Source organism: Stegostoma tigrinum, chromosome 26, assembly GCF_030684315.1.
Source record: "Stegostoma tigrinum isolate sSteTig4 chromosome 26, sSteTig4.hap1, whole genome shotgun sequence".
Classification (NCBI taxonomy): Eukaryota; Metazoa; Chordata; class Chondrichthyes; order Orectolobiformes; family Stegostomatidae; genus Stegostoma; species Stegostoma tigrinum.
Window position 1 is genome coordinate 997,402 of NC_081379.1, and position 26,826 is coordinate 1,024,227.

Consider the following 26,826-nt stretch of genomic DNA (forward strand, 5'->3'; position numbering starts at 1 on the left):
TTTAGATAAATGTGAGGTGATTCATTTTGGAAAGGCTAATCAGGGCAGGAATTGTACACTTAATATTCGGGCCCTGGGGAATGTTGCTGAACAAACAGATCTTGCATTGCAAGTTCATTGTTCCTTGAAAGTGAAGTTGCAGGTGGATAGGATAGTGAAGAAGTCGTTTGCTTCTGAGGAAGGGTCACTGGACCCAAAACGTTAACTCTGTTTTTTCCTTTACAGATGCTGCCAGACCTGCTGAGCTTTTCCAGCAACTTCCGTTTTTGTTCCTGATTTACAGCGTCCGCAGTTCTTTTGGTTTTTATTAAGATGTTTGGTACACTTGCCTGTATTGGCCAGGGCATTGAGTACAGGAGTTGGGAGGGTCATGTTGTAGCTGTACAGGACATTAGGTAGGCTGCTATCAGAATACTGTGCGCAATTCTGGTCTCCCTGCTATAGGAAGGATGTTGTGAAACTTGAAAGGGTTCAGAAAAGATTGACAAAATTGTTGCCAAGTTGGAGGGTTTGAGCTACAGGGAGAGGCTGGATAGGCTGGGGCTATTTTCCCTGGAGCATCGGAGGCTGAGGGGTGACCTTATAGAGGCTTATAAAATCATGAGGAGCATGGATAGGGTGAATAGACAGGGTCTTTTCCCTGGGATGGGGGAGTCCAAAACTAGAAGGGCATAGGTTTAAGGTGAGAGGGGAAAGATTTAAAAGGGACCTGAGGAGCAGTTTTTTCACACAGAGGGTGGTGTGTGTATGGAATGAGCTGCCAGAGGAAATGGTGGAGGCTGGTACAGTTACAACATTTAGAACATGGAACATAGAACATAGAAAATTACAGCACAGTACAGGCCCTTCGGCCCTCGATGTTGTGCCAACCTGTCATACCAATCTGAAGCCCATCTAACCTACACTATTCCATGTACGTCCATATGCTTATCCAATGACGACTTAAATGTACCTAAAGTTGGCGAATCTACAACTGTTGCAGGCAAAGCGTTCCATTCCCTTACTACTCTCTGAGTAAAGAAACTACCTCTGACATCTGTCCTATATCTTTCACCCCTCAATTTAAAGCTATGCCCCCTCGTGCTCGCTGTCACCATCCTAGGAAAAAGGCTCTCCCTATCCACCCCATCTAATCCTCTGATTATTTTATATGTCTCAATTAAGTCACTTCTCAACCTTCTTCTCTCTAATGAAAACTGCCTCAAGTCCCTCAGCCTTTTCCTCGTAAGACCTTCCCTCCAGACCAGGCAACATCCTAGAAAATCTCCTCTGCACCCTTTCCACAGCTTCCACATCCTTCTTATAATGCGGTGACCAGAACTGCACGCAGTACTCCAAGTGCGGCCACACTTGAGTTTTGTACAGCTGTAGCGTAACTTCTTGGTTCCGGAACTCGATCCCTCTATTAATAAAAGCTAAAACATTGTATGCCGCCTCAACAGCCCTGTCAACCTGGGTGGCAACTTTCAAGGATCTGTGTACATGGACACCGAGATCTCTCTGCTCATCTACACTACCAAGAATCTTACCATTAGCCCAGTACTTTGCCTTCTGGTTACTCCTACCAAAGTGCATCACCTCACACTTGTCTGCATTAAACTCCATTTGCCACCTGCCAGCCCAGCTCTGCAGCTTATCTATGTCTCTCTGCAACCTACAGCATCCTTCGTCACTATCCACAACTCCACCAACCTTAGTGTCATCTGCAAATTTACTAACCCATCCTTCTACGCCCTCATCCAGGTCATTTATAAAAATGACAAACAGCAGTGGACCCAACACCGACCCTTGCGGTACACCACTAGTAACTGGTCTCCAGGATGAACATTTCCCATCAACTACCACCCTCTGTCTTCTTTCAGCAAGCCAATTTCCGATCCAAACTGCTATATCTCCCACAATCCCATTCCTCCGCATTTTGTACAATAGCCTACTGTGGGGAACCTTATCGAACGCCTTGCTGAAATCCATATACACCACATCAACCGGTTAAACAGGCATCTGGATGGGTATATAAATAGGAAGGGTTTAGCGGGATATGGGCCAAATGCTGGCAATTGGGACTGGATTAATTTAGGATTTCTGGTTGGAATGGATGAGTTGGACTGAAGGGTGCGTTTTCATGCTGTACAGTGTTCGAGGCGGAATGATAATTAGTGATGGATAATAAAGCTGGCCTTTCAGTGATGTCGTCATCCCAGGAATGTATCTAAGCTGAACCGGATAGTAGATTTTTATCAAATAGGAAGATTGGTGGGCAAACAGGAGGCTGGAAGAATTCAGCAAGCCAGGCAGCATCTGTGGGAAAGCAGCAGTCAATGTTTTGGGTACTACCCTTTTCCAGGACTGGATGTGGGGGTCGGGGGAGCTGCAGATAAAGAGGGGGACAGGGTGGAGGAGGAATGATGGTGGTAGGGGGGTACTGGTGGTAGGTACGACCTGGTTGGTCAATGAGAGGGATGAATCCGGCTGGTGGCTGGAAAGGGAGGGTCAGAAGGTGGAATGGGGTTGGAAAGGGAGCTGGTGGATGGGTGGGGTGGTTATTTGAAATTGGAAAACTCATTGTTGAGTCGACCAGGCTGTAGGGTGCCCAGGCAGAAGGTAAGGTGCTGGTCTTCAAATTCGCGTTCCGAGTCGCTGTGACACTGCAGGAGGCCGAGGGTGGCTGAGGGTGATAGCATGTGGTGGGTGAGGGTTGGAGGTGGTTTGGTGGAGAGGGGGTGGGGAATAGTTGTGGAAGGGGAAGGAGGGTGAGAGGGTAGTGCCCTGGGGAATAGGATGGAAGATTGGATGGGGAGAGGGGTGTGAGTTGAACGAAGTAGAGAGGAGTGAGGAGAGGTGGACAAGGTGTAGGGTGTGTTGCAGGGATGGACAGATTAAGAGGGAGAGGTGTGCTGGCTAGGTGCAGGTGGGCATTGGGTCAGACCCTGGGGATAGAAGTCCATGTGTCGATTGGAGAGTGGGCAGAGTCCTGAGTGGAAACTGACCATCCTCACAGGTACTCACTAACTACAACATAACACATCTTGTGTCAGCAAAAGGATATTAATGAAGAGAGTGCAGAAAAGACTCATGAGAGTGGTCCTGGGGGTGAGGAATTGTGATGATGTGGAGATATTGGAGATGTTTGACAAGAGAAGTCTGGGAGGGGAATTAATCAATTCCAAACTCCTATGGGTATTGGACAGAGCAGAGAGGGAGAGACGGTTTTCATTGGTCAGAGGATTGAGATCCAGAGGGTACTGAGCGTTTTCAGGCTGCCCAGAGAAGGTTATGGAGACAGATTTCAATAGGGTGGTCAGAGGGAACTGGATCATTATCTGTAAAGTAGGAATGAGCAGAGATACAGCCAAGAAGAACACAGCACAGAGTGAACACAGCTCACTTGGAGGGATGGCACAAACGCAATGGGCTGAATGGCCTGTCTCTGCTATTACAGTTGAGTGATTCTAGATGTGAATCTCTGCAAATCAAACTTACTGCTTTGTTTTAGAAGCTACTAATTGTTAGACAGTTTGTTGCTGGTAAGGCCAGCTGTTTCTGCCCATTTCCTGTGGCACTGCGTCTGGTCAGTGAGAGACCCACCCAGTCATTTCAGACGGCAGTGAGAGCCAATCACATCACTGTAGGGCTGGAGTCACATGGAGGCCAGATGGAAAAAAGACAGCAGATTTCCCCCCTGAAAGAGCATCAGTGACCCAGACAGGGCACTGGTGACCCAGATGGGGTATCAGTGATCCAGATGGGGTATCAGTCACCCAGACAGAGTATCAGTGACCCAGATGGGGTATCAGTCACCCAGATGGGGTATCAGTGACCCAGATGGGGTATCAGTGACCCAGACGGAGTATCAGTGACCCAGACGGAGTATCAGTGACCCAGACAGGGCACTGGTGACCCAGATGGGGTATCAGTGATTCAGACAGGTATCCGTGACCCAGACGGAGTATCAGTGACCAGGACAGGGTATCAGTCACCCAGACAGAGTATCAGTGACCCAGATAGGGCATCAGTGACCCAGACGGGGTATCAGTCACCCAGATGGGGCATCAGTGACCCAGATGGGGTATCAGTCACCCAGATGGGGTATCAGTCACCCAGATGGGGTATCAGTGACCCAGATTGGGTATCAGTGACCCAGATGGGGTATCAGTGACCCAGACAGGGTATCAGTGACCCAGACGGGGTATCAGTCAAGCAGACGGGGTATCAGTCACCCAGACGGGGTATCAGTGACCCAGATGGGGTATCAGTGACCCAGACAGGTATCAGTCAAGCAGACGGGGTATCAGTCACCCAGACGGGGTATCAGTCACCCAGACGGGGTATCAGTCACCAGGACGGGGTATCAGTGACCCAGATGGGGTATCAGTGACCCAGACGGGGTATCAGTCACCCAGACGGGGTATCAGTCACCCAGATGGGGTATCAGTGACCCAGATGGGGTATCAGTCACCCAGATTGGGTATCAGTGACCCAGATGGGGTATCAGTGACCCAGGCAGGTATCAGTCAAGCAGACGGGGTATCAGTGACCCAGACAGGGTATCAGTGACCCAGATGGGGTATCAGTCACCCAGATGGGGTATCAGTGACCCAGGCAGGTATCAGTCAAGCAGACGGGGTTTCAGTGACCCAGACAGGGTATCAGTGACCCAGACGGGGTATCAGTCACCCAGATGGGGTATCAGTGACCCAGATGTGGTATCAGTGACCCAGACGGGGTATCAGTGACCCAGATGGGGTATCAGTGACCCAGATTGAGTATCAGTCACCCAGATTGGGTATCAGTCACCCAGATTGGGTATCAGTCACCAAGATGGGGTATCAGTGACCCAGACGGGGTATCAGTGACCCAGATGGGGTATCAGTCACCCAATTTGGGTATCAATCACCCAGATTGGGTATTGCAAGATTCCATCAGCCTCATGATCAGTTTGTCTGACATCAGTTTACCAATTCCTTGATAGTTTTGGTGGTCCTGTCTTCACAAATGTCTGACTAACCAGAGAACCTCCAATTCTGCACCTGAAAGGACCATCTTTAAATCATTCATGAACTTAAAACACAAGGCTCAGAGAAATGATGATAGAGAGGGCACTGCTCAGGAACGGAAACGCTCTGGAGACCAGTGGCTGGGAGGAGAATCGAGAGGTTTCAGGGCATTTGACATTGAGCAGCCCAACACAGTACGGGTTTATACAGCAGCAGGAATGGGTTAGGAAGCACATGGGGTCATAAGGGCAGAACTGAGAGGCAGTGGGGGGTGGGATTGTGGGGCGATGTGGAAGGTGAGGACAGAATGGGGGACTGAAGGGGGAGGGTGAGGGGGGAGAAGTGAGATAGGGGTCTGCCAGCTTTCTACCCCCTTGCCTCTATTGGGGGAATGACAAAGAGGTATTTCCACGCTCCACCCCCCACCCCACAGCTGATCCCCAGTAGCAATGTGCCTGGCCCCAAGGTACAGGGAGAGCAGAGCCGATGGGAAGGGCTTGGTGCATGAGCAGTGAGGAGCTGAGGAGATTACCCTGTTCATATCCACTGCTTGCTGGGCTGCTTTGTGGGCTATGGTTTTAGCGATGATGTTGGGGATGGGCGCTCCCTGGGGCTGTGGTAGGATTCTCTGTGGTGAGGGAGATCTGCCAGTCCTGTTGGCAGGCCGGCCCTGATGGTTCAGTAGTGAAGGCTCCAGAGAGCTGCCGTGGAGAGGAGACGGAGAATGCGTTTGCTCCCAAGGTTCATCCCTTCTCAGGCCTGGGCCTATCACTTGGTCTTTGGTATTGGGAGCTCTGGCACTTGTTAATGGCTTGGTTCTGGGAGCAGCACGGAGCGGGGGTGTTGGAGGCACCAGGAGTTCGGCTGGAATAGCAGCAGCGAACGAGTCCTCAGACTCGCCCTGGGCAGATATAGTCCGTACAATAATCTCTCGTGTTTCCAGGTTCTGTATTCGCAAATAGTCAACAGTCACACCATTGGCTGTGGCTAGCATCACTTCTGCGACCTGAAAGAAACCATAACAGACACATCAACTCAGCCCCTTTAACCCTGCATCACGCTCCAGCAGCTTCACACACACCAGCTGCAAATCATTCTCAATATCCCACTGCAATCAGTAACAACACAGCTAATGAGGGAAGTTCCGAAGGAGCAAACAGAGAGAGGGAGAGAGACAGAAGGTGGGAGGCTTGTGGCCGGAATTCCGGAGCTTAAAGGAAGGAAGTTTAAGGCCTGCTCCAGGATAAGCCCAAGATCATCAGAGACCAGCTTCACAAGGAAGGGCCTGGATATTGTCCCTGTGGAAAAATTCTGCTTTTACACACTGGGGAGGATCAGGGAACAGTGAAGTGTGTTGGAGCAGGAACATATTGACTGCTGGAGTATTCCTCACCTTTGGCTGGGTCCCAGCACTGGGAATGTAGGGCCTGCTGATGTGCTGGGAGTTTCAGGAGGGAGCAGGGTCTGGCTTCTGGCTGGGATAGAGACTACATGGTACAGAGGGTCAGATCACAGCTGTTACTGGGAGCATTGAAATGAAGTGAAATCGCTGGAGAAACTCAGCAACTTTTCACATCTCATATGAGTTTCTCCAGCAGTTTGTTTCTAGATCCAGGAGATCAGGGATCATGTGGTTCGTGGGGGCTCCGAAACCAGCTTCAATCCCGTGCGGTGGGTGAGGGGGTGGGTGGGGGTACATGTTCCATACATGCCCGTGCTGGGACCTTGGTGCGGGTGGGGCTGGGTGCATTGGGAGAGGGAAGGTGTGGAGCTGGGTTGGGGGTGGGGAGGGGTAGGGGGTGCTCTGCCTTGGTGGGAGGGGAGCAGGTTGGAAGAACTGGGTGGGATGGAATGGGAGGTCCAGTTGGATTGTTCACTGGCTGTGCTCTGATTGTAGATTCCGACCCGGCACTGATCCCACGCTCTCTCGAGGCTGTGGACACTATCGGTAAAAGACGTTTCTGAACTGGAGGCTACATCAGGGAGAGGGATCAGACAGCCCCGTTTTGGGGGGGCGGGGGCTGGTGGGGAGGTTTGTGGGAAGCATGTATGACAGCATCCAGCAGGTGGGCTGAATGACCTGTTTCTCTGCAATGAGGCATGTCACTCACCAAGCTGAACGTTGGTGTGGGAACAATGATCTGAATTATCGTGACATTGACACAGCATTCAAATACCTTGGGCTAGACAATGACAAACGTCCTAAAACTGCACCGAGAGGTGGTGGGGGGGGGGGGTGGGGGGGTGCGGCGAGCAGCCAGTGAAACAATGAAAAGCTATTGCACGGAATCCTTAGAGTGTGAAAGCAGGCCATTCAGCCCATCGAGCCCACACTGCCACTCCAAACAGCATCCCCCCCGATATTTAATACTGGAGAGCTAGGCTGAATGGGCCTGACATGGTTGATTGAATATCGGGTACCAGTATAGTCCAGATTTATTAAAACTGAAGACCCCCCGCCCCCGACATGTTTATCGCCTAGTTACCTTTTGACCTTTAGCACAAACACTGTAGCCAGTGACCTTGGCTCCATTTGACGTTCCTGATAAACTCAGCAATGGCGGCTTCCAGCTGATCTGAATGGTTCCTGGGGTTGATCCGACCTGGACTGTGACATCCTGAGGGGGTGCTGGGGGACCTGGGAGGGGTGGGGATGGGAGTGGGAGGGTTAGAACAGCATCCATTACCCTGCGGGCATTCAGAGCGTACACTACAATAAGCACAGCCCCTGCTCCCAGCATCCATGACTAACAAGTGCTTCCAGCGGCTGGTGCATGAGGATACTCAGATCTTGTTGAGCATTCCCCGCTGTCTATTTACAGCCATTCAAATAATAAGCTGCCTTTCTTTTCTTACTCCCAAAGTGGGCAACCCCACATTCATCCACATTACACTGTATCTGTCACATATCTGCCCACTCACTCAGCCTGTCCAAATCATGGTGAAGCATCTCTGCATCCTCCCCACAGCTCACTCTCCAAATATGGAAATATTACATTGAGTTCACTCAACTAAATCATTAACATATATTGTGAATAGCTGCAATTCCTGAAGTACTCCGTTCGTCACTCCCTGCCATTCTGATAAAGGCCCATTTACTCCCTGTCCACGAATTAGTTTTCCACCAATCTCAATAAACTAGCTGCAATCACTGTGCTTTAATTTTCCACCTATCTTTCATATAGGACTTTGTCGAAAGCCTTCTGCAAGTCCAAATACACCACTTCCACTGGCTCCCCCGCCCGAAGAATTCCAGTAGATTTATCAAGCATGATTTCCCTTCTGTAAATCCATGCCAACTGTGTCTGACTCCACCAAGTGTTTTCCAAGTGCTCTGCTATTAAATCCTTGATAATGAACCCTAACATCTTCCCCACTACCGCCATCAGACTCACTGGTCTACAATTCCTTATTTCTCTCTACCTCCTTTTAAAGATATTGACCTTATTAGCTTCTCTCCAATCTGTAGGAACTGTTCCAGAGTGTATAGAATCTTGGAAGATGACCAATAATGTATCCACCATTTCTAGGGCCATTTCCTTAAATACTCTGGGGTGTAGATTTTCTGGCTTCGGGGATTTATCAGCCTTCACCATTTCTCTACTCATACAGATTGGTTCCAGTTCCTCCCTCTCAGTAAACCCCATGGTCCCCCTCATTTCTGGGATGTTATTCCTGTCCTCCTTTGTGAAGACAGAAGCAAAGTAAGAATTTAGTTCAACCGCCATTTCTTTGTTCTCCCATTAGAAACTCCCTGTTTTTGACTGTAAGGGACAGAGTATTAGCTTTCAACAATTTTTGTTTTACTTGACATACTGTTAGAAGCTTTTACAGTCGGTTCTTATGTTCCCTGTAAACTTACTCTCATACTCCATTTTCCCTTCTTAATCAATCCCTTCGTCCTCCTTTGCTGATTTCCAAACTGTTCCCAATCCCTAGCTTTGTTGTTTTTTTCTTGTTAATTTATATGCCTCTTTTTCTACATCAAACACGATCTCTAAATTCCCTTGTAAGCCACGGTTCGGTCAATGTTCTCTTTGCACTCTTCCACCAGACAGGAATAAACATGTTTGCTATTGGTCTATCCTTGTCATTCCTTTCAGTAACACTTCCCAATCTATCACAGCCAATTCACATGTCATACATCATAGTTTCCCTTATAAAGATTCAGGACCCAGTCTGAGACTCAACGATCTCACTGTCTATCTTAATGACGAGTTTTATTATATTATGATTGCTCTTCCCCAAGAGATTCCTCATAACTACATTACCAATTATTCCTTTCTCACTCACGGTCTAGGACAGCCTGTTCTCTAGTTAATTCCTCAATGTATTAGTCCAAAAAAGCCATCCAGTTTTCATTTGAGGAATTCCTTCCCTACAGTATTGTGGCTAATTTGGCTTGGCCAATCTATATGTAGATTAAAGTCACCCATAATTACATGTAGTCCTTTATTGGATGCATCTCAGATTTCCTGTTTAATACTGTTCCCAACCTCATCATATACCACCCCCATTAATCCTCCTCCCCCCTTAATATTCCTCAACTCTACCCGGACAAATTCTACATTGTCTGAGCTAATATCTTCCATGTTGGGGAGGGACAGTGAACATTGCACAGATCAGTGAGGTGCAAATGGGAGGAAGGATCTTGTAACAGTCTGCATCATGAGGAACAAAGTATTTGACAAACTAATGAGACTAAAACCCCCAGGATCTGATGATCTGCATCCAAAGATTTTAAAGGAAGTAGCTTCAGGGTTATGGAGACATTAGTCAAAATATTCCCAAACTCACAGATAGCAATTATTTACAATCTGTATTAATCACATGATAGAGGGACAGAGTGCGATTCTCCAAATTTCATATAAAAACAGCTGGGAGGGCATGTTGCGATGACGAAGACATTGGGGATTGCAATGGGATATTGATAGGTTGAGTAACTGGGCTAAAGCTCAGGTGATGGGTGTCTCGCAGGAAAGTGTGAAGTATGAGGAAGCATCAAAACGCAGCCTGTTATTTAATGGTGAAAGACTCTAAAAAAAGATGCAGTGCAGTGGGATCTGGGAGTTTGTGTGTATGACACACAAAGTCTGCATGTTGGTACAGCTGGTAATAAAGAAAGCAGATGTATTTTGGCCTTGATCACTGTGTTTGGAATTTAAAAACAGATAAATCTTGTTACAATTACATTGATGAGGCTGTAGCTGGAGTTTGGGGCAGTTTTGGTGCTCCTGTTTAGAAGAGGATACACTGATATTAGAGGCAGTTCACTTGGCTGATTCCTGGGATGGGGACCTGACTGATGAGAAACGGCTATGCAGGTTAGGGCTTTAATCATTAGGAGTTGAAATGAATGAAGGGTGATCTTATTTTCTCTTTTATTCATTCAGAGGATGTGTGTGTTACTGGCTAGCCCAGTGTTTATTGCCCTTCCCTAATTGCCCAGAGGGCAGTTAAGAGTCATAGAAACATAGACCATAGAAAGGAGCAGGAGGGGATCATTCGCCTCTTCGAGTCTGCTCTGCCATTCATCATGATTGTGGCTGATAATCCAACTCAATAGCCTAATCCTGCTTTCTCCCCATAACCTTTGATCCCCAATTGCCCCAGTACTATATCTAGCTGCCTCTTGAATACATTCAATGTTTTGGCTTCAACTCCTTCCTGTGGCTCACCACTCTTTGGGTGAAGAAATGTCTCCTTATCTCCATCCTAAATAGTCTGCCCCAAATCCTCAGACTGTGACCCCTGATCCTGGACACACCCACCATCCTCCCTGAATCTACCCTGTCCAGTCCTGTTAGAATTGTATAAGTCACTATGACGTCCCTCCTCATTCATCTGAATTCTTGCAAAAACAACCCTAACCCAGTCAATCTCTTCCTGTACGTCAGACCCACCATCCCCAGAATCACCCCAGTAAACCTTCGCTGCACTCCCTCGAGAGCAGGAGTATTCTTCCTCAGAAAAGGAGACCAAAACTGCTCACAGTATTCCAGGTGTGGTCTCACCAAGGCCCTGTATAACTGTAAAAGCACATCCCTGCTCCTGTACTCGAAACCCCTCACAGTGAGGGCCAACATACCATTTACATTCTTTACCGTCTGCTGTACCTGCATGCTCACCTTCAGCAATGGTGCACAAGGACACTCAGGTCCCGCTGCACACTCCCCTGCCCCAATGTATAGCAATTTAGGTATTAATCTGCCTTCTTATTTTTGCTTCCGAAGTGAATAACCTCGCATTTATCCAAATTATACTGCATTTACCATTTATTAGCCCACTCACCCAACCTGTCGAGGTCATACTGAAGGATCGCTGCATCCTTGTTACAGTTCACCCACCCACCCAACTTGGTATCATCTGCAGACTGAGATGTTAGAATTTGTTCCCTTGTCTGAAGCGTTATATATATAGTGAATAGCTGGGGTCCCAGCACCGATCCCTGTGGCATCCCACTCGTCACTGCCAATTTGAAAAGAACCCATTAATTCCTACTATTTGTCTCCTCTCTGCCAATAAGTTTTCTATCCATTTTGATACACTTCCCCCCTCATTGCTGTGGGTCTGGAGTCACATGTCGGCCAGACCAGGTAAGGGAGGCAGATTTCCCTCTGTATAGGGGTGATAGAGTATCAGAAGGGTTTGTGTAATAATTGTTCACCCTGAGGCTAGCTTTTTATTCCAGATTTTTATTTTATTGAATTCAGATGTCACCATCTACTGTAGTCTGATTTCAATCCAGGCCATTATTCTGGAGTCCTGGATACCCAGCCCAGTGATAGGGACTGTCCCACTGAGGATCCCCAGGGGATGCTGAGTTGATGTTTCCCATTGTGGGGGGGACTGGAACCAAGTGATAATTCTTTACAAATAGGGACTCTCCCTGAGACTGATGAACCTTTGAAAATCTCTTCCCAAAGAGAGTGGAGGAGGAATGTTATTTGATAGTTTTGAGGCAAAGGGAAAGGATTTTTGAGTAACAAAGGGACCAAAGAATATTGTTGGGAAAGCAGGTTTGAGGCAATGTTGTCCTGTTGAATGCCAGGGCTGGCTCAAGGGGCTGAATGGCCTGAATGGTACTGCTCCTGCAGTAAATGTTTGGGAATTCAGTTTTGATTCACATCCCGATCTTTCTCTACCACACGCCTGGGCGATTGGAGTCTTTTCACCCGAGCAACTGCTTCAATGTCCCTCTCTCCACATGCCTGAGCTATGTACACCTGTCCCAGAGCTGAACCTCTTTCTTTGCTTCTTCTGTTACAATCCTGTCATTGTCATAAAATCTCGTGTGTCTCCCCTCTATCACAGACCGTCTCCTTTGTCCAAACACAGAGGATGCTAGAGAAACTCAGCGGGTCTGGCAGCATTGTGGAGAGAGAGGAGTCATACCAAACTCAAATTGTTAACTCTGCTTCTCTCGTCACAAATACTGAGCTTCTCCAGCATTCTCTGTGCTTGTGTCGAATCTGGAGATTTGGCTTTCCCAGCTGGTGAAGCTATGAAGGGTCTAGGCCCAAAATGTCAGCTTTTGTGCTCCTCTGATGCTGCTTGGCCTGCTGTGTTCATCCAGCTCCACACTTTGTTATCTTGGCTTTTCCTTGTCATTAGTCCTCCCCATACCCTGTTCCCCTGTAGAGTGTAAAACGTAGAACATAGAACATAGAACATTGAACAGTACAGCACAGTCAGGCCCTTCGGCCCTCGATGTTGTGCCAAACTTTTACCCTAAACCTAAGGTCTATCTAACTTCCACTCCTACCTTATACTATCATCCATATGCCTATCGAAGAGCCGCTTAAATGTCCCCAGTGAGACTGACTCCACGACCCTCTCCGGCAATGTATTCCAAACCCCAACCACTCTCTGAGTAAAGAATCCACCTCTGATGTCTCCCCTATATCTACTTCCACTCACTTTAAAACTATGCCCCCTCGTAATAGCTACCCCACCCTAGGAGAAAGTCTCTGGCTGCTCACTCTATCTGTACCCCTGATCATTTTGTACACCTCTATCAAGTCAATATTGTAGCTATTGACAAACTGTCCGTCTCAAACACCCCAAAATGTTAACATTCTCTCTCTCTCTCTGTCTCTCCCCACAGAGATACTGCCAGACCTCTGCTCCATTCTTCCCACATTTTCCATTTGTTCCAGAAGTTATATGATCAATGCTGAAGACAAGCCATGGTGTTTACATTCTAAATATACAATGTAGAGTGATCATGTTTATTCTCCCACCGCTGTGATGTTTGATAGAGTCATGCAGCTCGGGAACAGATCGAACGAGAACCAGCAGTGTGTTCCTGATCTATGGTAATGAAAGTTCACCAGAGAATGTGGTGTCAGAAACCTGGGAACAGTGCGCTGTCATTATGGGAGAAGAGCCGGGCCAACGGCCTCAGAAGGCTCGGCTGAATCTGCCTGTTCCCGGGAACACAGGGAACATTGGGAATACTGTGTGGAAAAGGTAAAAAGACTTGCATTTACGTAGCCCCTGTCACAGCTGGAGAAGGCACCTAAGAACTTTACAGGCTGTTAATTACTTTTGAAGAGATGTCACTGTCTTGACTGAGGAAACATGACAGACAATTTGCACACAGCAAGATCCCACAAACAACAATGATAAAAGTCAGCGATTCCCCTCCTCATCATGTTGACCAGGAAGAGATCTGAAACACTGACCCTCCAATAGCGCGGCACTCCCTCAGCACTGACCCTCCGACAGTGCCCGCTCCCTCAGCACTGACCGTTCGACAGTGCCCACTCCCTCAGCACTGACCCTCCGACAGTGCCCACTCCCTCAGCACTGACCCTCTGACAGTGCGGCGCTCCCTCAGCACTGACCCTCCGACAGTGCGGCACTCCCTCAGCACTGACCCTCCGACAGTGCGGCGCTCCCTCAGCACTGACCCTCCGGCAGTGCGGCACTCCCTCAGCACTGACACTCCAACAGTGCCCACTCCCTCAGCACTGACCCTCTGACAGTACGGCGCTCCCTCAGCACTGACCCTCTGACAGTGCGTCTCCCCCTCAGCACTGACCCTCCGACAGTGCCCACTCCCTCAGCACTGACCCTCCGACAATGCGGCACTCCCTCAGCACTGACCCTCCGGCAGTGCGGCACTCCCTCAGCACTGACCCTCCGACAGTGTGGCGCTCCCTCAGCACTGACCATCCGACAGTGCCCACTCCCTCAGCACTGACCCTCCGGCAGTGCAGCACTCCCTCAGCACTGTCCCTCTGACAGTGCCCACTCCCTCAGGACTGACCGTCCGACAGTGCCCACTCCCTCAGCACTGACCCTCCGGCAGTGCAGCACTCCCTCAGCACTGTCCCTCCGACAGTGCCCACTCCCTCAGCACTGACCCTCCATCAGTGCGGCACTCCCTCAGGACTGACCCTCCGACAGTGCCTACTCCCTCAGCACTGACCCTCCAACAGTGTGGCACTCCCTCAGGACTGACCCTCCGACAGTGCCTACTCCCTCAGCACTGACCCTCCAACAGTGCGGCGCTCCCTCAGCACTGGCCCTCTGGCAGTGCCTACTCCCTCAGCTCTGACCCTCCGACAGTTCGAAACTCCCTCAATCAGAGTGAGATACTACCTTTGTGCATCTTTGGAGTGGGCTGTGGAACCATTATTTAGGGATGAGATAGTGAGAGAGTGAGAGACACAGAGAGAGAGAGAGCGAGACAAAGACACAGACAGAAAGAGTGGCAGAGAGAGAGAAGAGTGAGAGAGAGAGAGAGAGAGAGATAGAGACTGAGACAGAGAGAAGAGAGAGAGAGACCGAGAGAGAGACAGAAAGATACAGACAGAGTGAGAGAGACAGAGACAGAGTAAGAGAGAGATACTTCGTGTGAGTGAGAGAACGACGGAGAAATGTTTGAGTGTGTTGGACCAAGGGTGAGAGACAGAGTATGGAATTGGGAAAGAGAGAGAGACAGAGTGAGTTAGACTGAGTGATGAATGTGGAGAGAGAAAGAAACTGAGAATAGAGTGTGAAGACAGAGAGAATTTGGACGAGAACTGTGGAGAGCTGGGTGAAGGGCGGAGAGAGAGAAGGGTGTGGGAGGGTGTGATCTCTGCGCTGAGGTGGACAGAGGCATGTGTCCGTGTGTGAGCAGGATCGGAGTGTCTCAGTGGGCCTCTGGTTCAGTGTGTGTTCTGGGAGATGAAGCTGACGGCTGAGCCAGGATGACTGTGGCATGCTGTGGAGATATCAAACCTGCAGGCAGTGTACAGAACTCCACCAGGCTCTGCTTCTTCTCCCGCTGCTCCAGGGGCAGTTGCCATGGTACCTGGTGAGGCCGAGCCATGACCTTGATCTTACAGACCATACATGGTTTCAAATTAAAGAACTGGTACTTGTAACTCCCAGCCTTCACCACATCATACTCTTCCTCATTGAGGAAGATCACATGACTGTAGTTGCTGTTGCTGGGCAACCAGGAGACCTCGGCCGATGTCTGTGTGATGTTCTCCACTTTCAGGTGAGAAGGGGCTACACATACATCTTTCCCGACCAACATGGTGCACCTCAGCTCATCAGAGACACCGCGCTCGGTCACGCTCTGGACCGAGATACGGTAGGTGACGTTGGCCAGGTTGAGTTTCTCGATCAGGGCCTTCGTTCTCCCTCCCGAGAGGACATTACTTCTCACTTCCTTATCGACGAGAACATTGTAGCTGCTCACAGCCCCCCATCCGGGAGGGACCGCTGCAGGATCCCATCCTATGATCGCACTTTTGGCGAGCTGTTTAATCAGGTTAATTCTCCTGGGGTAAGGCACAATATCTTCACCAACTTCATCAATGTTTATGTCCAGTGTTCCTGTGCCATTCTTGTACAACGTGGTCTCTGTTTGACTGGGGAGCACACTCTCTGACTTGTTGTCCTGAAGCACACTGTCACTTTGGAGATGGAGGCCCAGGTCAGAGTTCAGCAAATTATTGTCCATTTCCTTGTCCACAGAATGGAGCAGGAACAACTCCTCGTCCTGTAACAGAGCAACAAAGTTCGAGGGGACCAGTCCTCTTTGTCCATTCATCAATTCACCTGCAGGAAGAGGGGCACAACAGCTCTCAGTACAAGGGGGCAACTCCAAACTGACAACAAACGCAATCGGATCAAAAGGGAGGCCATTTGGCCCATTATCCTTCTGCTGGCTACCTTCCCACTGCCCTGGTCTTTCACCATCGCCCTGAATGTGGTTCCCCAATTCCTGATGAGCGTGCTGCCCCCACAGCCTCAGTACATTCCAGGCCATAACAACTGGCTGCCTCGAGGAGATTTCTCCTCCTCTCCCCTCAGGGTCTTTCTCAATCCGTGTCGCAGGGGAGACAGTCCCATGTGACCTGTCTGCCCATCACCCAATAGGCACTATTAAAGGTGAGCGATGACCACTTGCCATCATGCTGTTGGCACAGGAGGCTGGTAAAGTGGGTCTGTGCCCATCGGAGACATACTCAGGTTTTTCTATTCCTGTACCCGGGCCTAGTGGCCCTCCCTCATCATTTCTCAGGTGGGTTTTTGGGGGATAGCTCTGGGTGGGTCAGTGTGGATCTGTTGGAATCAATGATTCTATAATTCCAAAAGCATTGAGCCAATTACTGAAGGAGGGTTTGGAGTTACAACATTTACAGTGCATCGATTGGTGCTGATGGGAATCACTGCGCTGGATAAAAGCAGAACGAACAAACACAGAAACCTCAGAAAACAAGGTGTACAGCTGGATGAACACAACAGGCCAAGCAGCATCAGAGGAGCAGGAAGGCTGACGTTTCAGGCCTTTTCTGAAGAAGGGTCTAGGCCCAAAACGTTAGCGTTCCTGATCCTCTGATGCTGCTTGTCCTGCTGTGTTCATCCAGCTCCACACTTTGTTATCTTGGATTCTCCAGCATCTGCAGTTCCCACTATCTTTGAACACAGAAACCTCATGTGCATTCCCAACACAGGGCAGGGGTGCTGTCTCTCACAGGGGGATGCTAAGCTAAGACGTCACAGAACACAGTATCAAGCTGGTTTCAATCCAGTCACTGAGGCAGAACCCAAGACAGCGTACCTCACAGATTGAGTTTATCGACTATTCAGTTTTCCAGCATCTTCGCACAGCATCACCAGCAATCCCCCTTCAGAACACAGAACAGAACAGAACAGCACAGGAACGGGCCCTTCTGCCCACAGTGCTGTATCGAACATGAAGCCCCTAAATGAAACTAATGCCTGCCCTTGGTCCATATCCCTCCATATTCATGTGCTTGTCTAAGACTCCCTTCAAATCTCCCATTTGTATCCGCCTCCACCACCACCCCCAGCGGCAGCGTGTTCCAGACTCCTACCACTCTGCGTTAAAAAAAAAACTTGTTCCTCACATCTCCTTTGAACATTCCCCCTCGCACCTTAAAAGTATGACCCCCAGCATTAGATGCATTTTTTATCAATATCTGGAAGTGCCCTTACACACATCTGAATATTTTATTTCCCCATCACCAAGCCACCTGTGGTTCAGTATGTTTACAACTGATTACTTTACATGCAAAGCCCATTAAGGGCAATACAAACCATCAAAGGTAAAGAAGGGGGGTGGGGGGGGGTGGGGGAGGGGCGGAGGAGGGGGAGGGAGCGGGGGGGCAGAGGAGGGGGAGGGGTGGAGGAGGGGTAGGGAGCGGAGGAGGGGGAGGGGTGGAGGAGGGGGAGAGAGTCGATGAGGGGGATGGAGCGGACGAGGAGTAGGGAGCGGAGGAGAGGGAGGGAGCGGGGGGGCGGAGGAGGGGGAGGGGTGGAGGAGGGGTAGGGAGCGGAGGAGGGGGAGAAAGTCGATGAGGGGGATGGAGCGAACGAGGAGTAGGGAGCGGAGGAGAGGGAGGGAGCGGGGGGGCGGAGGAGGGGGAGGGGTGGAGGAGGGGTAGGGAGCGGAGGAGGGGTAGGGAGCGGAGGAGGGGGAGGGGTGGAGGAGGGGGAGAAAGTCGATGAGGGGGATGGAGCGAACGAGGAGTAGGGAGCGGAGGAGAGGGAGGGAGCGGGGGGGCGGAGGAGGGGGAGGGGTGGAGGAGGGGTAGGGAGCGGAGGAGGGGTAGGGGTGGAGGAGGGGGAGAGAGTCGATGAGGGGGATGGAGTGGACGAGGAGTAGGGAGCGGAGGAGAGGGAGGGAGTGTCTCCAGTGTCCTGATTAATATTTATTTTTACGTCCTCAAAGAAGATCTGGCTACAACCTCACCATTGTTGTGGGAGCTGCATCGACACAGATCCGCTGTTGCGATGCTACATTACTGCAATAACTACACTTCAAGAAAGATACCTGGCTGTAAATCTCTCTTGGACAGCCTGCGATTGTTAAAAGGTGGTACGTAGGCTTCTATAAATTCTGTCCGGATTTAAATACCAGTGAGAAGATTGCCACTAGAGATGTACAGCACTGAAACAGACCGTTCAGGCCTCCTCGTCCATGCTGACCAGATATCCTAAAGAAATCTAGTCACATCTGCCAACATTTGGCCCATATCTCTCTAAACTCCTCCTATTCATAGACCCATCCAGATGCCTTTTAAATGTTGTAACTGTACCAGCCTCCACCACTTCCTCTGGCAGCTCATTCCATACACGCACCAGCCTCTGCATGAAAAGTTGCCCCTCAGTTCCCTTTTAAATTTTTCCCCTCTCACCTTAAACCTATGCCCCTCTGGTTTTGGGCTTCCCCACTTGTGTAAGTTCATTTTCTTGTCAGAACCTCCAGCAATGGCAAACACAGAGCTTCTGATTGTGGTTAATAATTGCTCTCGTGCTCAACACAGCAGGAGAAGTCAGAACAATGACAGTATAAAGAACGTCAGAGAACTGGTCAAACAGATGCATTCTCAGTTTCCAAACGTTGGAACAACAGACCTTCATAAAAACCATCTTCATCCATGTCCCCGTAAACGTACAGGTATTTCCCAGCTTTAAGGGGAAGTTCTGCTTCTGGATTCTCATTGGGTCCCTCATACGGGTTGTAACTAAATTCAAAAAAGAGAGACGATGGGAGTAATTGAAGAGAAGCCTCGAACTCTGGTGTAAAATCTGAAGTTTGATCCACTGTCCAGTGAGAGGCAAAAATAGGAATGTGTTGATGAGAAAAGATCAAGGTTCATTACATTCATCTTCTCCAATCATTACAGTCACAATGATATAATTGTGATATTTTAATACCAATGAGTTTGGAATTTTGAATTTTGAATGAGTGTCATAAGATGTTTTTGTGTGCCTGAAGGGGTTTAATGATTAACTTGTATACTTTGCTGTAGCCATGGTGAAAAGTATGAGAGAGAGAGAGAGAGAGAAAGAGACTTCCTGGAAAGTTAATGGGAATTCATTTACATTGAGAGAGTTTATGAGGAGTGAACAAAGCAAATACGACAAACTTTGTATTAACTAGGACCCATGAGTCCAGGAATGTAGTGGGTTATCAAATATTCCAGTTGATCAATGGGTCTACATAACTAATGTAAAAATGTGCAGTAAGTAATAGGAGTATACGCTTCACTGTTACACTTAATTTGCAGCATAAATCACTTAAATAATAATGTAACTTTGCCTTAAATAAAACTTGTCGGCAGAGAGCCTTCCCACTTGCGCACAGAGCTGACCACTTGGGCATCATGAAGATTGCAATAATACTATTAATATTTCAGAGATATCATTTTTGCAATTATTGAGAGGGCCTGTTAAAATGTCATGCATTCAGCTTTCAGATACCAGATTCGAGAATAGGTTTTGTTGAGCTTAGAGGAAACACCCTTAGCTTGGAAGAGAGAATTTGAGTTTCAGTTTAGGCAGTTTTCCAAAAGTCTTGGATGAAACTGAATGTGTGAAATAGTTGCTCACGAGAAAGGAATGTGGTTTTCTGCTGTGAAGAAAGGGGTTACCTTAGTTTAAGGAGATCAGTTTCAAAATTCCAGACCAGAAATGTTTGGTCAAAACCCTGAGAGGTGTTACTTGAAGCTGAGAAAATCTGAGCTCAGTTATATAATGGTTCTAGGAATAGGCTATCAGATTTTCAAGACAGAGAATTTATAGATACAGTTAAATGAAACTTTTGTAGGTGTGAAAAAAGAGGGAAATCTTTCTGGTATGGCTATTATAGGGGAGGGTTTTGGGGATTACTAGGTTTGAACTTCATCTTGTGTGTCAAAACATTTGCGTTTGTGTTATATTGATCAGACCATTGAGTATGGGAGTTGGGATATCAGGTGGTGGCTCTACAGGACATTAATACTTTTGGAATACTGCGTACAGTTTTGGTCACCCTGCTAAACCAAGGATATTATTAAATTGGAAAGGATACAGAAAATATTTACAAAGATGTTGCTGGGACTGGAGGGTTTGAGTTATGAGGAGAGACTGGATAGGCTGGGACCTTTTTCACTGGACTGTTGGAGATTGAGGGGTGAGTTAATAGAGGTTTATAGAATCATGAGGGGCACAGATAAGGTGAATAGCAATGACCTTTTCTCCAGAGTAAGGGAGTCCAAAATAGAGGGCATAGGTTTAAGATGAGAAGAGAAAGGTTTAAAAGGGACCTAAGGGGCAATGTTTACTCACACAGAGAGTGCTGCGTGTATGGAATGAGCTGCCCGAAGAAGTGGTGCTGGGCTGGTACGGTTACAACATTTAAATACATTTGGGCAGGTGTATGAATAGGAAAGGGGGGGATGGGGCTAGCTTAGTTTGGGAAGCATGGTCAGACTGGCCAATAACAGAGTGAGTACAGATGGTCCAACTTACGATACAGGAAATGAGGTCCCTGACTGAGAGAGAGAGAGAGACAGAGAGAGACATGGTGAGACAGAGAGAGACATGGAGAGACAGAGAGAGACACAGAGAGAGAGAGAGGGGGAGAGGGGGCAGAGAGAGAGAGAGAGAGACATGGAGAGACAGAGAGAGACATGGTGAGACAGAGAGAGACATGGAGAGACAGAGAGAGACACAGAGAGAGAGAGAGAGGGGGAGAGGGGGCAGAGAGAGAGAAATGGAGCCACTCAGTGGAGCATTATGGAAACTGAGAGGATGGAGATGACAAGTTGCAGAGAGGAGGCGATGTGGTTGGGGAATGGACATTGAAACCTCACAGTTACTGATCTTGAATCTTTTCCACACTGAAGATTGAACTCCAATAAAACTGTCAGTGGGAAAGGGGTCTCAGAGCTGTCAAATCTCTGGAAAGACATGAAGTCACAGAGTCTTCCAAGCTCCGTGTGTCTGGGTGGGACACCTCGACACCTCTTCAAGCAGCTACTGGCTTCAGTAATCACCAAAAATGCTGGAGAAACTCAGCAGATGTGCAGCATCTGTGGAGAGAGAAACAGAGTTAGCGTTTCAAGCCCGATGTGACTGCACCCTCCCAGTTCTGAAGAAGGGCCACTGGATCCAAAACATTAACTCTGTTTCTCTCTCCATAGATGCTGAGTTTCTCCAAGCAACTTTTGTTTTTGCTCTAGATTTCCAGCATCTGCATTATTTTGTTTTATTCTGATTTCACAGTCACTTGGCATGAGAATAAATTGGTATTAAATGAGCCATTTGCTGGAAGCTGGGTGCTCGGGAGGAACGTGTCAATCCACGGACTGTCCTTACAAACCACATGGCTAACCAACATGTGAGCTGCTCACCTGTACCGAGCAACACACAGGCGCACCTTCCCTGTGTACCTCATTTTGGGATTAGAACTGTCTGCTTCAACATCCATCTGTAATCACAAAACAAACCAGAAATCAAATCTATCCCCTCAAAGGCCATTTAAAACAATAAAATCATTATTGCTATGGTATTTTTTCACAAACATCTGATAGTGACCTTATCTATCTAGAAAAATGAGGGAAGCAGATACGTGGGAACACCCTCCATGTTTCTGCAAGTTCCCCCCCGAGCCACTCACCATCCCAATTTGGAAATATATCGTCATCCCTTCACCGTCGCTGGGTCAAAATCCTGGAATTCCCTCCCTCATGGCATTGTGGGTCAACCTGCAACACATGGGCTGCACTGGTTCAAGAAGGCAGCTCACCCCCACCTGCTCAAGGGGCAACTAGGGACGGGGGCAACAAATGATGGGGCCAGTCAGTGGCACCCATGTCATTTGAATTAATTTTGAAAACAAACAAAAACAGAAATTGCTACAGAGACTCAGCAGGTCTGCTGTGGAGAGAAAGCAGTATTCAGCTCTGAAGAAGGGTCATTGCACTTGTATCATTAACTGTGATTTCTCTCCACAGATGTGCCAGGCCTGCTGAGCTTTTCCAGCAATTTCTGCTTTTGTTTGTTTCAGGCCTGCAGTTCTTTGCTGAATGTGGAAATCTGTTTTGATGATGTTGGTTACAGGTATAAATCTGTAAGTCATCATTGATAGTGATTTAAATCCTATAACATGATCTGAATTGACCGATAAATGAAGGTGAAACAGCCGGAAGGAATCCTGTAAACGCTGATGGAGATAATTGAATAGTTTCCCACTGATTGTGGGCTGTGCTCAGTTACAACAGAGTCCTGGTGCTCAGGCTGTCAGTTTCTGAGAACGTCATTTCTCAGGGTACTTTAAGAACTCTCCTTTATTTGCACATCACATTTCCTTTTGTTCTTGTGTTACCTCGGGATCGTCTCCTCATGTTTCTGCTCATTGTACCAGGCTGACCATTGTCACCTCTCACATTAAAGGAGGGGAATATCAGCTTTTGACAGTGAGTTCACTAACTCGATTGTACTAGTGTTACTTTGTTCAAGATGCAGTAGATGTGACTGCTATTCTGCCTATGATTGTTATTTATAAAGATAAAACCCATCCAGAGAATGGTTATCAAACAATTATCCCCCACACCAACACACAATGTTGACTTACTTACTGAGGGTTTGGTTTGTAACAGCAGCAAACTCAAACCCCTAGGGCGAGATGTGGGATTTCAGAATGATGAAGGCCACTCACCCATCATGGACATGCCAACCCTCTGCGACAGCTACCCACACCCATGCTCCTGACCTTTTCTCAAGGGCCTGCAACCTCTTTCTCCTTAGGAATGTAATGCTTTGACTGAACCTGGATGTCCCTCACCCTCTCGGAGGGCAGATTCCTGATCTGAACTGCCCCAAAAAGAGTCACAGTGTCACTGTTCCGAAAAAGAGGCGGTTTCCTTATAATAGCTGTAACCCCGACCGGGGAATCGACTCCACCTCTGGAAGAGCAGTGATGGAGGGAGGATGTTGGAGCAGGAGGGTGGAGATAAAAGAAGACCCTGGGTTTGTAACACTCGCTCCAGTATACCTTAACGATGTCAAAACGCTTCACAGCCGGTGGAATACTGTCATTGCTTTTATGGGAAATGTAGCAACCAATTGGCACATGGCAAACTCCCAAAGAACAGCAATGTACTAATAAGCAGATAATTTGTCATTTTGTTTGGGGGATAAATATTCACAGGGCAGCCTGACAACCCAATATACAAAATGCCAGTCTCCTCACACCCATAACACACCCAACTCTCTACTTCCACTCTCCAACCCCCAACATTCACTTTTAACCACCTCCCCATCCATAAATCACAGCCTGGTTCTTCCTCCATTTGCCCACACGACCACCACCCCCCACTCCCTTCCCCATTTATTGCCTCTCCCTATCCCAGTTCCTAAGGTCCCAGCAGAACCCTAGTCCTGCCTGTAATCCCACTCTCTAACTCACTAACAGCACACCCATACCTCAGCACTGCCCTCATCCCATACAAGCCCCCCACAGAAATGCCTGCTGCACATGGGTCAGGGGAAGAGTGGATTAATCTGTCCCTCTGAGTTCGGCTTATAAATTGAGGACATGGCACACAGTACAATGAGCTTCCAGGATGTGGGTTATCGCTGGCTGGGCCCAGCATTTATTGCCCCCGTCCCTAGTTGCCCATTGAGAAGGTGGGGGTGAGCTGCCTTCATGAACTGCTGTAGTCCATGTGCTGTGGGTTGACCCACAATGTCCTTAGGGAGAGAATTCCAGGATTTTGACCCAGTGACAGTGAAGGAACAATAATACATTTCCAGAACAAAAACAGAAGTTGCTGGAAAAGCTCAGCATCTGTGGAAAGAAAAATAGGTTAATGTTTCGGGTCTGGGACCCCTTCTCAAGGTCTGAGGAAGGATCACCGGACCCGAAACATTAATTCTGATTTTTGTCTCCACAGATGCTGTCAGACCTGTGGAGCTTTTCCTGCAACTTCTGTTTTTATTCCTGATTCACAGCATCCGCAGTTCTTCCGGGGATATATTTCCAAGTCAGGAAGGAGAGTAGCTTGAAAGGGAACTTGCTGGGGGTGGTGTTCCCATGTGTCTGTCCTTCTGGGTGGGAGTGGACGTGGGTTTGGAAGGTAAATTAAGTGACTCTCAGCCATCATGTTGAGGGCATTTGCTTTAGTGATTCTTATTTTGGATCAAATAATTTCTCCTCAAAGTCTAACATTGAAAAATTCAGTGATGCAATCTCTAATTGTCACATCAATCGGATGGCTCTTGTTTCTTTGCTGATGCCCCCAAGCAATTCTCATAATGTCAGTATATTGATAAGAGAGACAGACATTATCAGCACTGCTCAAAGCTCCCTCTCAACATGTTCTAGACTGCAGCTCACTAACAGCTGAATGACCTTTCCAGCAGATCGTCCGATCACAAAACATTCTCGCTATAGCTGGAGTTGAGAGAGTGATTCTTTCTGGATTTCTCCACTGGCACAGGTGATTTCACACTGATACTTTAACCAGACAGAGACCAGGGAAGCCAGCAGTCCATGTATTTGATGAGCAGATCCTTTTTGGTGAAATCTGCTCTCAAAGAATCATGGCTATAGTAAAGAGAGAGTTGAAGTTTTGTCCCTCTTTCTCTCAGATGTATTCGGGGGAAATTGTTACAATCGCTCAGGTCGAGTATAAAACAATTCCTTAATGTGTCTTTGTGCTTTTTGATAAGAGCATTAAACTTGAGTGGAATGTGTCAATGAGAATACCCTAGGATGGACTCAATAAAGATGTTTTTAGCACATCAGGATATACTTTAGCATTAGATAAAAGCACATCTCTGTGGTAAGGTCATTTCCTTTCACTGTGTTGCTCCCCTTTAAGATTCATTTCAATCACTGTTAACAATGAGTGATACACCCAGATCAAATGGACAACGAACTGAAACTGAAATGATTTGCCCTGACTTGCAGGAGAAATGATCAGTTCAGAATGAAACATTTGCAAATAAAACTTTCCAATTGCATAATGTCCTTGTGAACCAGGATCCTGTAGCACTGAATGGATCTCACTGAACCAGGATCCTGTCACACTGATTGGATCTCACTGAACCAGGATCCTGTCACACTGAGTGGATCTCACTGAACTGGGATCCTGTAGCACTGAGTGGATCTCACTGAACCGGGATCCTGTAGGAATGTATTGATGACCAGGAGTTTCACGTGACACCTCCAGGAGAATGAGTGTGATCACTGTGTGAGATGGTCTAACACATTACCCTGAACCTGATCTTCCATTTAAACACTGTCACAGTCAAGTAGCAAAAAGTGGACTGACCTCAGAGAGCTGTTGCTGCCTTGGGCTGCCTGGAGTAGATCTAGGTGGGAACGTTGGCTTGGCAGACAGGAGCTCTGACTTCCCACCGGATGACTGAAGGGGTTGGATATATTCCGAGATCACCGATCTGCTCCCAGTAGGACTTTCATTGCCTGAAAGCAGAACCGAAAGAAAAGCTGGGCCCTGAGCAATACTGTGCTGTCACCTCACTCACCCACTCTCGTAAATCATCCACAGCACAGAGAGGCCACTTGGAGTCTGCATTTGTCATTTTAATGAGCACAGTCACCTGAATCAACCCAGACACACACTGGTGAGGTCACGTCCAAACTAACTCAGTACATCAGCAAAAATCAGTGTTAAAATGAAGACCATTGGATTGGAGGAGGATTAAATCGACCCAGTTTATTGTGTTTCATCCATTTACTTGTTATAATAGATTTCACATACTATTTCTGAGTGTGTACACACGGTGCAGGTTTGATGCTCAGTTCTGTTCTATACACAATTAGCCTTATGAGCCGATAATATCAGAGATGATACATTCTCAGATGCTTGGAGCAAGACAGCTTCCGTCCAAACAGATCAAACATTTCGCTTCTTCATTTCCTGACACAGTTCCCAAACTCTCCTGGGATAGCGAAAGCTCATTTCTCCACTGACTCTCAGACGCTATGGGCCGCTGACCACACACAAGCCAGTGAACAGGAAAATGAGAGCAATTATTTACCAGTGGGGATGAGGAACTGCTTCTTCCCAGGCTGTGGGCGGGCTAGCGGCTAATTCCTAGCTGAACTGATATCATGTAGTAGGGTCTGATAGGGATATCTGGAGTGAAACCAGGGAATAGGTCATGGTTGTATGTTAATTAAAGGATAATTGAATTGGAACTGGACACAAAGAACAAAGAACAAAGAACAAAGACCAAAGAAAATTAAAGCACAGGAACAGGCCCTTCGGCCCTCCAAGCCTGCGCTGATCAAGATCCTCTGTGTAACCAGTCATCTATTTTCTAAGGGTCTGTGTCCATTTGCTCCCTGTCCATCCACGTACCTGTCCAGATACATCTTAAAAGACGCTAACGTGTCTGCGTCTACCAGCTCCGCTGGCAATGCCTTCCAGGCACCCACCAGCCTCTGTGAAAAGAACTTGCCACGCATATCACCCTTAAACTTTCCTCCTCTCACTTTGAACTCATGACCCCTAGTAATTGAGTCCCCCACTCTGGGAAAAAGCTTCTTGCTATCCACCCT

General features: G+C 47.9%; 1 protein-coding gene across 10 annotated transcripts in view; it reads right to left on the reverse strand.

The window, feature by feature from the left end:
* The window catches only part of rimbp2b (RIMS binding protein 2b), a 352,244-nt gene that overhangs the window by 66,178 nt on the left and 259,240 nt on the right, over nucleotides 1-26,826 (reverse strand). For all 10 annotated transcript variants that reach the window (XM_059654874.1, XM_059654875.1, XM_059654876.1 and 7 more), the window contains 6 exons: nucleotides 25,574-25,725; nucleotides 21,647-21,723; nucleotides 18,885-18,994; nucleotides 15,228-16,058; nucleotides 7,481-7,632; nucleotides 5,527-6,000 (listed from right to left, as the gene is read on the reverse strand). In XM_059654874.1, coding sequence (XP_059510857.1) covers nucleotides 5,527-6,000; nucleotides 7,481-7,632; nucleotides 15,228-16,058; nucleotides 18,885-18,994; nucleotides 21,647-21,723; nucleotides 25,574-25,725 — 1,796 coding nt within the window. The remainder of the gene's footprint in view (nucleotides 1-5,526; nucleotides 6,001-7,480; nucleotides 7,633-15,227; nucleotides 16,059-18,884; nucleotides 18,995-21,646; nucleotides 21,724-25,573; nucleotides 25,726-26,826) is intronic.